Genomic DNA, 13,277 nt, shown 5'->3' on the forward strand with positions numbered 1-13,277 from the left:
ACAAAATACAATGCGTAATTAAAAATGCAGGTACAAAAACCTGTGGAAAAATAAATCCAGAAAATTCCTTCATATTAACACAGTAGATTGTGCATTCTTTTTTTAACTTTTCTTAGAGTGCAGCATACTAACTAACTACTAATAAACTGCTTTAAAGTATAACATTTAAATTGTAATCGTTCAAAAATGTGTAAGTTTTCGATAATTCAATGAATTAAAAAAGTTATTTATATTTTAATATTATATTATGCATTTATATTGCTACGAAATATATATGTTTTTGCTGAGATTTGATGCAATTTTGCATTGTGATTACGTAATGACGTCATCACGCAATGACATCACAACGTCATTTAGCAACTTTTAGCAACAAATCAACCTTCCTTTAGCAACTTTCTCTGGAAATTAGTTGGCAACACTGCTGTGACTTTGTTTGAAACTATTTTCGACGACGAAAAAGCAAAATCAGACCATAGTGTTATAGTCAGACAATGTAAGTCACTTAATATTAACTTCTTGTCTATTTAACTGTTGTATTAAATCAGTATCACATTTACAAACTCCCTTAAAAATCATTAAAAGCTGTCACTCATCTTAGCTCATCGCGAGCTCACATTTATAATCAATGAAGCTCTCTATACTGCGCAATGAATCTCTTACTTACACCCTGTCTACACTTTGCTTATGAAAGGATTCATGAGATATGTCTGTGATACATTACTCAACGCTGCAAAAACACGTAGAAACCTTTGAAGCTCCCCTCAGCGATCACAATCACAAGTATGATGATCGGGTCAGTCGCACTGGTGCTCCTAAATATGTTTTCATAGTCGCACGCAATAGTTTTCAGTCGCAAATGCGACTGAAATGGTCGCACTGTAGAGCCCTGCAGGGGCAGGGCCAGTGTTGAGGTCATTCTCACTGACTGGCCGACTGCCTTCCTGAGAGAGACGGCAGAGGGTGGTGGTGACGTTCCACAAGCTGAAATTATTCTGCCAATTCTGTGGAGAATCGGAATGGGCTCATTATTTATAGCCAGGAAAACAATGCCATAAATCCCGAGATTATTATAACTATGGTGTTTAGGCTCAATCAGACTTGAAAGGATCACACGTGGCATCATTTATTGTGGGAGTGTGAAATTTGTGCATCATCAAACTGAATATTAAGATGGGATAGGAGCAAGTATTTTTGAAAAATTACATCACCCTTTTAGGATGAAATAAAATCACCAAATGACTTGCTTTACTGTATTTAATCTGTGTTTTTTGAGAATGACTCTGTTTACACGAAATTGTTGTGTGCAGCTCATTCTGACCAATGTGGATGTGGAGCTGAAGTACTTTGACCTGGGTCTTCCTTACCGTGACCAGACTGATGACCAAGTCACAATCGACTCTGCATTAGCTACCCAGAAATACAACGTTGCTGTGAAATGCGCCACCATTACTCCTGACGAAGATAGGGTCGAAGGTACGGCACACCTCAGAAACACTTTATATATATATATATATATATATATATATATATATAATCCTTAAGTGCATTATGTAAATCTTTGTCATCATTTACATTTGACAGAGTTCAAGCTGAAAAAAATGTGGAAGAGCCCTAACGGAACAATCAGGAACATTCTGGGTGGCACTGTCTTCCGTGAGCCAATCATTTGCAAGAACATTCCCAGACTTGTTCCTGGCTGGACACAGCCCATCACCATTAGCAGACATGCCCACGGTGACCAGGTCTGCTTTCTTGGATAATCTGGGTGGTTTTTAAGTTTTTTCCCCCCCCAATGTGTTTTTATTCCTGCTGAATTGCAATCCTCTTGTTGCTTTACAGTACAAAGCAACAGACTTTGTTGTGAGCCAACCAGGCAAATTCAAATTGGTCTTCTCTCCAGCTGATGGAAGCAAAGCCAAAGAGTGGGAGGTGTTCGATTTCCCTGGTGGTGGCTGTGGAATGGGAATGTACAACACTGACAAGGTCAGTGCACATATGCATAAAATGCATTTTTTTTTTAACACTGAAGGAGCATCAAGATATCATAAGTAATCTGTGAAAATCTTTTCATGCAATATTTTCTTATAATTAGTACCCACAGTTATGAAATAAAAAACTGGAAATAAGACATTTTAAAATGATACTTTCCTATTCAAGTAATAAAAGCATAAATCTAAGGTTAAATAACAAATATTTCCACTTCAAACACTTCAAACACTTCAAAATATTGGGGTCAGTCATTTTTATTTTTTTTTTTACATATTAATAATTTGATTCAGCATGGAATAATTAAATTGATCAGAAGTAACAGTGAGGACATGTATAACGTTCTATTTCAAATAAATGCTGTTCTTTTGAAATTTCTATTCATCAAAAAATCCTGAAAAAATATTACATTTTGGTTTTCCACAAAAGTATTAAGCAGCACAACTGTTTTCAACATTGATAATAGTAAGAAATGTTTCAAAATCAGCATGCTAGAATTTCAGAAGGATCATGTGACACTGAAGACTGGAGTAAAGGCTTCTGAAAATGTAGCTTGTTTAGGAATGAATTACTTTTTAAAGTATATTAAAATAGAACACAGTTATTTTACTTTGAAATTGAAACATTTAAAATTGTTACACAATATTACCTTATCAAATAAGTGCAGTCTTTGTGAGCATAAGAGACTTTTTTCATAAGTAATAAACTTATCAACCTAAAACTTTTGAACGGTAGTGTGTATGAAATAATTTACACAAGAATGAAGTAAATGTTTTAGTTACTTGATCGGTTAGAAATGATTTATTTGTGAATTCAAAGTAAGTTGATTTAAAAGTAGTTTAAAAGTAATCCAGTAATTACAAGAGACTTGTAAAGACAGAAATTCATTGGTTAAAAGTTGTTACACTGCTGGATTACAGCATCCAGCAGTGTTAAAATGTTCACAGCATTGAAATGAACTCAAACTCAAAACAGCATACCTTTTGGGACCTTCGTAATTTTCACTGAAATAAAAAATTGGCAAATGGATAATATGAATTTGAAAAATGTCTTTTTTTTTCTGTTAATGAGCTTATACTCTGGTTATCTATCTTGAAGGTGTAAAAATAACACCTTAAATTAGAGACTAAAATAGAGTCTTGTGTATTCTAAGTTTGTATGATTAAGGCCTTTTGACTCAAATTCTGTTATGTTCTGCACTTACACCTCCGGATGGATGAAGTGTAGATAATAGATGACCTCCCTCAGCTCATGTACCTGCAGTGAACCCTGATGTCCTGAAGTCTTTGTTTGTAGTCAGGGGAATGGTCTGTTTGGCTTTACAACAGATGATGTGTCTGCCTTCAGGCTGCTCCAGAGGTGGTGCTGCTATTGGGCTTTTTTTCCCTTCAAAAGAGATTGACTGAATGAAGTCTCTGTTCATTGTAGGCCGCAAATTGATAGTGCTGAAATTCATTTTTTACACCATTTCCACTTCACATTTGAAGTGAGTGATTTTTGCTCACCCTTCGGAACTACACAGCCAGCGTTTCCGAAACCTAGTTGAATTCCCCATTGTGAAAGTGGAACATCTATTTTTCCCGCTTGTGTGAAATTCTGTCTTTCGTTTCTTTCTAACAGTCCATCACTGGCTTCGCTCACAGCTGCTTCCAGTACGCCATTCAGAAGAAATGGCCTCTCTACATGAGCACTAAGAACACCATCCTGAAGGCTTACGATGGCAGATTCAAGGACATTTTCCAGGATATCTTTGAGAAGTGAGAAGAATTCGATTTAGCAGTGTCTTTGACACGCTATTTATTTACGCACTTCGACCGTGTGTTTTCTATGAGCGTTTGTTGCTGTGTAATTATGAGATTAGTGCTTTGAGATGCTGTCACAGCAGTGACATGTGAAACTATACTTTTCTTCTAAAGCAATTTCAATGTAAAATACTGAACTGTCTTTTTTGTATTCCATGGTAGAAACTACAAGTCAGAGTTTGACAAGGTGAAGATCTGGTATGAGCACAGGCTCATCGATGACATGGTTGCTCAGGTGCTGAAGTCATCAGGCGCCTTTGTGTGGGCCTGCAAGAACTACGATGGAGATGTACAGTCTGACATCCTTGCTCAGGGTAAATAACAGAAAAATATCTATTCAAAGATGTCAGCCTTATTATATTGTTTTATCATATTGCACCCATGTTCATCCAATTACAACCTGAACTATTTTATAGTAGTTTTTGGTTTTAGCACTTCAAGTCATAGATTTTTAAGTCATTATTATGCTCTAGACTATTTATGGTCTAAACAAATATGATAATGTAAACTCTAAAGACAGAAAAGTGGAAAATCATGCTACTGATTTTTAAAGTGTTCGTAAAGCATAAAAGAGGATATTTGAAATAATTTAATACCTGATTAAAGGATGTTGAATATTGTCTGCAGGTTTCGGTTCTCTGGGGCTGATGGCCTCTGTGCTGGTGTGTCCTGATGGAAAGACCATTGAGGCCGAGGCCGCTCACGGCACAGTAACCAGGCATTATCGTGAGCACCAGAAGGTTTGTTTATTTCAGTTATTTTTGATACAGAAAATTGAAAATAGTTTGTTTCAAAATGTAACACAACAAACAACAACAAAAAATAAATGGTAAAAAAAAAACATTAAATTGAAAAATAAATAAAGCAACCAGGATGTTCCACAACTGGATTTTTAGTTGCCTTATGCCATCTTGTGGTGATAAGAAAAAATTACAGCCTTCAACATCAGCAATTGAACATTGAACATTTAACTCGTCAATTTTTTTTGTAAATGTTCAAGAAGCACTTGTTATTGTTGCTGTATTTCAGAATTCAGAAATATGATACATTTATAATTACTACTTTATTAATTATATTTAAATACTATTTTTATTTGATGTTTTATCACACCCAGGACTGGAGTAATGGCTGCTGAAAATTCAGCTTTCAATATTAAAATATTATTTTTTATTTTTTTTTCAGATGTAATAATTATTTCAAAATATTTCTGTTTTTAATGTTTGTGTGATCAAGTAAATGCATCCATTGCATAATGTTTACTGTAATATTATTGTATAATGTACTGTAATTATAATATTTTGTAATTAATAAAATGTATTAAAAGTGTTAATATCTAATATACCCTGCTTTTTTATACGTATGTATTCTGTAATTGAGTGCAAATACCAGTTTTTCATGTGCAATTGCATATGAAATGTCTGCAATGTGGGGCCTGAACGTTTAACTTTATTACACAGGGAAGGCCAACTAGCACTAACCCCATTGCCAGTATCTTTGCTTGGACCAGGGGACTGGAACACCGTGGCAAACTTGATGGAAACCCAGACCTGATCAAGTAAGCTCATTTATTACTGCCAGTCATCTGTACTGTATGATTAGGATAGAGAGGGTGTAAGGGGAGTTTTATTTTTAATGTAGCTGCATTCCTGTCATATTGGTAATGTTTAAACGTAAGTGTAACTGTTAATCATTGTCCATTGCTCTGTAGGTTCTCTCATACTCTAGAACGAGTGTGCGTGGAGACTGTGGAGAGCGGCGTGATGACCAAGGATCTGGCTGGCTGCATTCACGGTCTCGCCAAGTAAGTCAGCAAATTATTCAGAGCATATAAAAAATGAACCAAATGTAATGTCTTTGACCTCCATTAAAGGACTAGTCCTAATGATAAAACTGCTGACATCAATTGTTACGTTTTTCTCTTGCTAATGTCTCTGATGTCATTAACATTTGTCTTTGTGTGACCACAGCTGTAAGCTGAACGAGCATTACGTCAACACCACAGACTTCCTGGATGCCATCAAGACGAACCTGGACAAGGCTCTGGGCAAATGAAGGACAACGGGCCCGGACACCGTGGAGAGTGTCTGTCTTTTTGTACCTCATTTTTAACTTAAAGGTCATGAATACAACGTAACGTACGAAGGGAGTATTAAAAACATAGTGATGTTCCTAGCTGTTCTGTTAGCTGATCCTGCTGATGGCTGATCCCATCTCTTCCCGTACCTCCAGGGGTCTATTTTTGTAAGATGAAGTACTGTATGTCAGATGCTGTATAAAACCACAGGAGAAAAAGAAAGTTCAAGGGCCATGTGAGAAACCCTCTAATAAATCTCTGCCACCTGGATCCCTGCTCTTGTATGATTCATCACAATATACACACTCACACTCCACATGTTTAAAGGTAAATAAATGTATTAATTTATAATGTCCATAGCACAACGTTTAACATTTATCAACATCATATTCACATCAGTGTGCAACAAAAGAATTGAAAGCTTATACAAAACTAAAATTCCTGCCTAGCTTAGAGCTAACTGCCCAAAATGCAAGGACACAACCATTTAAAACAATAAAAATGCACCAAATCCTGTGTTACACATTAACATTATGAGTTGCCTAGCTAGATGGAGAACACATGGTGAATTTCCCCAATCATTCTCTGCTGGGTCTCAAGCCCTGTCACATGTCGGCAGACTGTCATTCATCACTCCTGAGCTCTGCGCAGGAATGATGGATGAGACACTTGCACACACAAGGGCAGTTCATATTTTTGTCCAGTGTTTTTAGGGCATCCTCGTCAAAATTCAACCAGTATTGGTGACTTTGTGGAAGATGCAGTGCACGTTACAAGGTTTTATGTCCAAGGAGATTAAAATGGATGTTAAATTGGATGAGGTTTGAAATAAGGTAATTTAAGCCACACCAAAAAACTGATGCTAGAAGATTACCACATTTAAAAAATGAAATTAATTTAGCCTGCATAGTTAGCTAGTACGAAGTACACACAACACAGAAGTATAGACTGCAAACTAATGAGACATTTCAGAGATTTATGAAGATGAAATATTTAACTTTTTTTTTTTTGGCTGACGCATGGCTCTGTAAAATATTGATCGCTTTAAAGGGACAAATCTTAGTTTGTATTATTATCAAACTAAAGATAGAAAAAATACATAATTTAGACAGAAGATTCTTGAATTTAGAGAAGATGGACCAAACAATGGACTTGGGTAAATAATGCAATTATACTCAAATTGAACTAAACCCATGGCTTAGCTTCTATAATTTTTAACTTGAAATAAAGTCCGTCCATCTGGAATACTGGGAATGTATTTACACTTATGAATGCCAAGAACATTGAGCAATAAATACTATATGCAATAATGTAAAAACAAACAAAAATATCCAGAAGGCCATACAGTGATCAAATGCCATGGTCTGGCCCATTATTATAAAAAAAAAAAAAAAAAACAGGCACTGAAAACCCATCCCACAAGCTCAATCAATCCACTGTGAGCAACAAACTGCAAATGCCCATCGAAAACCACAAACTGCTGAAAAATAATCTTTACAAAAAGTCACAGTATGCCTATAAACTAAATGCTGGGAAAGTTAGCATGTAATGAAAACTATTTGCACTTTGTCAGCTTTGGTTAAGTCCTATAAAGTGGTATCTAACTTGCTGGACAGTAAAACCACCAACAAGATTGAAGAGATGATTCACCCGAAAATTAACATTTTGTCAACATTTACTCACACTCATGTTCCTGTATGAATTTCTTTTTTTCTGTTGAACAAAATATATTTTGAAGAATGTTGGTAACCAAACAGCTGCTGGTAGCCACTGACTTCCATAGTATGGAAAAAAAATACTATGGATGTCATTGGTTAGTGGTTACCAGCAACAGTTTGGTTATCATCATGAAGGTGAGTAAATGATGACAAAATATTCATTTTTGGGGTGAACTATCCCATGCCTTAGGTCTTGTTTGTCTCTGTTTTAAAGAGCTGTGGATTGTCTGTATAGATTAAGTGCCTTCTTACATCTGTGCATATTGTTTCACTGCACCATTGAAAGTGACTTATAAATTATATCCTTCTCAAGAACTGCACTGTGATGGGCAAAAGTGGAATTATCCCCCCCAAAAGAATAGCATCTACACACACAGTCCTTTATTGTTCAGGATGGTTTCTAATGTGAAATTACATTGTTAAAATGAAGTTTCACTCTGCTATCACTTTTGTTTCACAGAGCCAAAATGGCTTCCAGTGCACATCCACTTCATGATGGCTATTTCCTCAGTGGCTCATGTCAGAGCCAAGAGTACTACAGAAATGACCGTGACAGTCATTTTTCCTCTTAAACCACATTTTAGTGTCTCAGTCAGCCGCTTAAGTTGTGTTGTAGCGAGCAGCAACCTTAGTGTAGTTGTAGTAGCTAATTTTGGCGAGTTTCGCCAAATCTTGTGCGTTGTTGCTGGCTAGATTCTCCCTCTCACTGTAATCAAAGCTCTCTTCCTCGTAATCTTCCTGACCCTCCGCATGAGGCAGGGCATCTGAGGAAGGAAATGGAAACACACAAATATAAGCCTGACTAATAGCACAATTAGCTTTAACACTTTTTGGTATATATTCATATATACACAACGTGAATTCAGAGGGTTATACTTTATAATGATACTTTATGATTTTGTGAAATTAAATCATTGACAAAAACCTTTGAATCAGTCAAATGTATATCACAAGTCTTGGTATTTTTCTTTACACTTGCAGGACACACTTGTTCTAGCATCAGAATTTACTTCCGCCCTATAAGGCCACAGAGAGGCAGAGTCAAACAGTTCTATAAACCTCTAGGCTATACCGGTCTTGTCATTTCTAATTTTCTATAACATTGAGAACAGCAAGAGTCACAAGTAAGTATAAACTGAGGTCAAATTTGCATATTATTACCTTGTGCTTCGGTTGAGGTGTCCAGGATTCCATGTTTCACCTTCATGTGTCGACTCAAGTTGCCCTTCAAATTGAACTTGCTGGTGCAGTAAGGACACTTGAAGGGTTTGCTACCGGCATGAAGGTGCATGTGACCCAGCAGGTTATACATTCTGTTGAAGGACTTCCCGCACACCTACAGAAACCAATTCGGGAACTATTAGAGGTCTATAATGCACAGCTGTAACAGGCAGAAAAATACAGGCTGTCTGGAGGACTCCAGCAGGGTTATGTTAGCATGGAAGATTTCTTTGTACCCACCTTGCACTTAAAAGGTTTCACAGGCAAGTGGACAATCATGTGTGTTTTAAGCGTCTGCTTCTGAACAAAGGTCTTGAAGCAGACGTGGCACTGGAAAGGGCGCACACTGGTGTGAATCAGCATATGTCGCTTCAGGTTGGCAGACAGAGTGAACTCGCGAGAACAAACATCACATTTGTATTCCTTCATACCCTGAGAGAGAAAGACAACAACAATATATTTAGAGATGATTCCATTGTGACCATCACTTAAAAAGTAACTGTTGTAATTAGCGGTAAATTTTTTTTTTATTCGTTTTTGAGAGCGGGGGGGGGGGTTTAGCATGATTTAGCACTGGCATCAATCGAATGAGGAAAAAGTGGTTAGTTGCCATAAGCGCAGCTGAATCCATCAGTAGGGTGCCTGTCTTGCTTGCTCACTAGAATCTATAATACTGAGCAACAAATTCACACACACACACACACACACACACACACACACACACACATTTTATTCACTGTTGTTATCGCAATGCTGCAGGGTAAATAGATTTGTGTATGCAGTGCAGTGCGAGTTCTGATGCTCCACCAAGCTAAAACATTAACAAATGAAGAGAGTTAAACATTCTCTCACCTTAACAATTTGACTCTACACTTCCAGTGTATCAAGGGAATACTGCCGTCCTAACACACACAGAAACACTCTTTCCATTTAAGAATGTGCTAAGAACAACTACAATGAATCTACACTACATGGTCATAAGTGTGTGGGCTACCCCTTGTGTTTGGCACCTTAATTTCAGTGAGGACAATTCTAGAGAATGATGTGCTTCCAACTTTGGGGTAATAGTTTGGGGAGGGCCCTATTGTTCTTGCACAGGTCAATAAATACACGGTACTGAGTCTGATGTGGAAGAACTTGACTGGCCTGCACAAAACACAGACCTGAACCCCAATAAACTCTGTTGAGACAAATTAGAACGGCGACTTTGACCAGGCCACATCACCTCAAGATCAATGCCTGATCTGTTTGTGTCTGAATGGGATCAAATCCCTGTATGCATTCCCACATCTTGTAGAAAGCCTTTCCAGCAGAGTTAGGAATGACCAACTCCCTATTACTGGCATTTATAAAGCACATACTGAAGCGATGTTCAGGTGTCCACTAACTTTTGGCCATATAGTGTACGGGAAACATCCAGTGTTCTCATGTAGGAGTGACAATCTTTATCTCTAATAACAATAAATCTAACAACAGTGCTCAAGCTAGACAACTGTTGATGTAAATGCTGAATAAATGACTAACTGCCCATGTGTTTTTTGTTTATAACCCTGCTGACCTGTGACACATTCTGTTTACTGACACTGCAGTCATGACGAGATGAATCATACTCATGGAGAGTGAGAAATGAAAGGAGGAAGTATCAGCTTGTGAGACACTTCACTGCACAAAGCACACACAAAACAAAACAGCTCCATACTAGTGCAAGGGACATGGAAACGGGATGAGTTAATGGCAGGGTAGGAGGCGGATTCGATGGCTGGAAGGGACTGACAGAGACAGCTCCATTTACACAGAAACTTGTTGTGGCAATACCCGAGACACAACTGAAGATGATACATTAACCTAGAGTTTTATGGGAGCATGTACTGGTGGGAAATGTAGGTGGGGTCTGGATCTGAATGTCACTGGGGAGTAATTTCTAATAGGATGGTTGCGGGAAGATTACGAAAACTGAGGTTTAAGTACCTTGTGTTCGAGGGCCTGCTGTGTCAGTACCTTGTGTGTAAGCATGTGCTGCTTCAGGTGGTGGATCTGCACGAACTCCATGCCGCACTCTGAGCAGACATAGGGACGCACATTCTGGTGCTTCATCAGATGGTTCTGGAGCTGGCTACGGTAGGCGAAGGACTTATGACATTCGGTGCACTGAAAAGTCGTCGGGCCCTGGTGGCTGACGTGGTGGCGCTTGAGGTGGGCGTGAGTGGGGAACTCCATGCCGCACTGCGTGCAGACATGACAGTGGCCGCTCTCGTGCTTGGTCTCATGAGTACGTAGCTCACTGGGGTAGGCAAATCCTCGGCCACAGAAGCGGCAGCTGTAAGGCTTGACGTCGCTATGCTGCAACATGTGCCGTTTAAGGTGACTCGTCTGGGTAAAGGCCTTCTTGCAGACGGTGCACTTGTGTGGCCGCGTCCCCTGGTGCGTTAGCAGATGCGTCTGAAGGTGGCTGGGCTGCTTAAAGAGCTTTCCACAATGCAGACACTCATGTGGTTTGATGCCATTGTGACCAAGGATGTGCGTAACCAAGTTGTACTTCGAAGTGTAGGACTTCTCGCACATGCGGCACTTCCAGCGTTTCAGGCCTTCACCCACATCCACACAGTATGATTCGTCGATTTGCACGTTGATATCTAGTCGGTCGATCTGCATCCGTCTACCCAAGGAGTTCTCACCCTCCGTCCACATCATGGTCTGGCCACCCTCCTCATAGTCTCCCAGTAGGCCCATCTCAGCAGCCTCATATGCTGTCACACTGGACTCATAGTAGCGCCTCATTGCTGGGCTCACATCCTCCTCTGTGGTTTTCAGGTTCAGTGCTCTCTCCTCCACTTCCTCCTCCTCTTCTTCCTGTTCCTCCTCCTTTCCCTGTCCTTCCACAGAGGACTCCACCAAAGCTTTTCCATGCCCCACAGGGCTTTGGTGGGCTTGCGTCTGAGTGTCAGAGTCAACCTGTTGGCTGGCTGGCTCCCTCGAGGGCTCAGGGTAGCCTTTGTTACACTGCTCTTCTTTCATTGGCACTCTTTGAGGTGTTAGGTCCAACACTTCTGGCTCATTGTCAGTTTCCTGGGGATTCGAGAGATAACATGGGCTAGAGAACTCAGGCCTCTCTCCTTTCACCTGACTCGGTGTGTCCGGAGACCTCTCTGTGGACTCCTCTGGTTCTCCTTTACTCAAGGGCCTCTTGATCCTCCCTCGGGGCCCTGGACGCCTGCATTCTGCCCCGTAGAGACCTTCTGGCCTCCTGTTCTCCCTGTGAGGCTCGGATAGATAGTCTCCATTGGCTCCAATTAGCTGATCTGCATATTCATACTCCATGGAGTCTGCAGGAGGCGCAGGGCCTTCACGTCCCTCTCCCGTGTAGAAACCGTTTGGGGCAATTGTGGCTCCAAAGATTTCATTCTGTGATATGAGTCCCAGCACAGCAGCCTGGGCCAGGGACAGGACCACCACTGGGTCAGTCTGAGTGCCGACATCCACTGCATGCTCCATCACTTTAGAATAGCAGCGAACCAGAGGAACTTCCTGCTCTTCCTGCCAATGGAGAAAACAACAGGTCTTAGCAATACTTCAGAAAAAATAAGAATCAATGTAGAGTAAATCTGCCATTGCAAGTGTCAATACAATACAGTCGTAGCAACAATGTCTGGCTAAGGCTGTCATGGCAACAGTGTCACTACAATAGCAATGAAGTGCAATAGCGTCACATCTACATGAGTGCCAGAAACAACCAAGTTGACTGACGCAGGGCAACAAATAAGAGTTGTTTAAATAGATTTTGTGGATTTGCTTTAGAAATAAAAAAAATTACAGGCAATTTCTGACAACATGGCAGCGATGTTTTTCTAGAATCGTAAAATTTCACTATATAAATATAATATATAATTTTTCTAATTTTCACAGCAGTAAGCAAGAGACAGAGTCTGACAACGCATTGCCTCTGTGTCCACCAGAGATTGCTTTAGATAGAAGAGATAAGACAGGTCTGTTTGAGCGCCATGCTTCCTTCCTTCACAGTCTTTAAATGAACACGAAGCACAAAGAGTGTCTGGGTCCGAGTGGGAAGTCTACATCCGTGGACCACCACTGCTGACTATGAAAAGGATGGACAGTGACGTTTTAGCAGTACCAGCAAGTCTAGTCAATATGCAGACTTCACAGATTGCCTAAAGCCAACGTGATCCAGTTACATGCAGCACCTATAAGAAAAATTGTTCTTTGAGGCTCATGATTATGTTACTTATGTGTGGATTAATTAAGGGGAACTTGGTTGAACTCTTAGCACAGGTCACTTTACCACACCTCTGTTCTAGAGTACCAGAACGCCCAAATCACTGTCATGTGCACACAAGTAAATGTATGTGTTCTCAGAAAGTCGTTAACACACATTATCACCTCGAACGAGCTGGTACCTAGCTACACAATACGGATTTAAGCTTAAGCAAAAACAAGCATACACAAGGGAAAGAGGGAGGG

General features: G+C 39.6%; 2 protein-coding genes across 3 annotated transcripts in view; one reads left to right on the forward strand and one right to left on the reverse strand.

Annotated features, from left to right (window-relative positions):
• LOC107690390 (isocitrate dehydrogenase [NADP], mitochondrial-like) overlaps nucleotides 1–6,132 on the forward strand; it is a 14,024-nt gene extending 7,892 nt beyond the window's left edge. The window contains exons 4-12 of the mRNA XM_016488723.1: nucleotides 1,308–1,473; nucleotides 1,582–1,742; nucleotides 1,840–1,983; nucleotides 3,607–3,743; nucleotides 3,951–4,102; nucleotides 4,416–4,528; nucleotides 5,246–5,343; nucleotides 5,497–5,589; nucleotides 5,756–6,132. Coding sequence (XP_016344209.1) covers nucleotides 1,308–1,473; nucleotides 1,582–1,742; nucleotides 1,840–1,983; nucleotides 3,607–3,743; nucleotides 3,951–4,102; nucleotides 4,416–4,528; nucleotides 5,246–5,343; nucleotides 5,497–5,589; nucleotides 5,756–5,840 — 1,149 coding nt within the window. The 3' untranslated portion in view covers nucleotides 5,841–6,132. The remainder of the gene's footprint in view (nucleotides 1–1,307; nucleotides 1,474–1,581; nucleotides 1,743–1,839; nucleotides 1,984–3,606; nucleotides 3,744–3,950; nucleotides 4,103–4,415; nucleotides 4,529–5,245; nucleotides 5,344–5,496; nucleotides 5,590–5,755) is intronic.
• Nucleotides 6,133–7,637: 1,505 nt separating this feature from the next.
• The window catches only part of LOC107690367 (zinc finger protein 710-like), a 7,833-nt gene continuing 2,193 nt past the window's right edge, over nucleotides 7,638–13,277 (reverse strand). The window contains exons 2-5 of one of the 2 annotated variants that reach the window (XM_016488676.1): nucleotides 10,800–12,335; nucleotides 9,042–9,233; nucleotides 8,742–8,916; nucleotides 7,638–8,344 (exon numbers count right to left, since the gene is read on the reverse strand). In XM_016488676.1, coding sequence (XP_016344162.1) covers nucleotides 8,181–8,344; nucleotides 8,742–8,916; nucleotides 9,042–9,233; nucleotides 10,800–12,335 — 2,067 coding nt within the window. In that variant the 3' untranslated portion in view covers nucleotides 7,638–8,180. Of the gene's footprint in view, nucleotides 8,345–8,741; nucleotides 8,917–9,041; nucleotides 9,234–10,769; nucleotides 12,336–13,277 lie in introns of both variants that reach the window. The other variant, XM_016488675.1, reaches the window with a different exon arrangement.

This window comes from Sinocyclocheilus anshuiensis, unplaced genomic scaffold (assembly GCF_001515605.1).
Source record: "Sinocyclocheilus anshuiensis isolate Anshui unplaced genomic scaffold, SAMN03320099.WGS_v1.1 scaffold609, whole genome shotgun sequence".
NCBI classification, from domain to species: Eukaryota; Metazoa; Chordata; class Actinopteri; order Cypriniformes; family Cyprinidae; genus Sinocyclocheilus; species Sinocyclocheilus anshuiensis.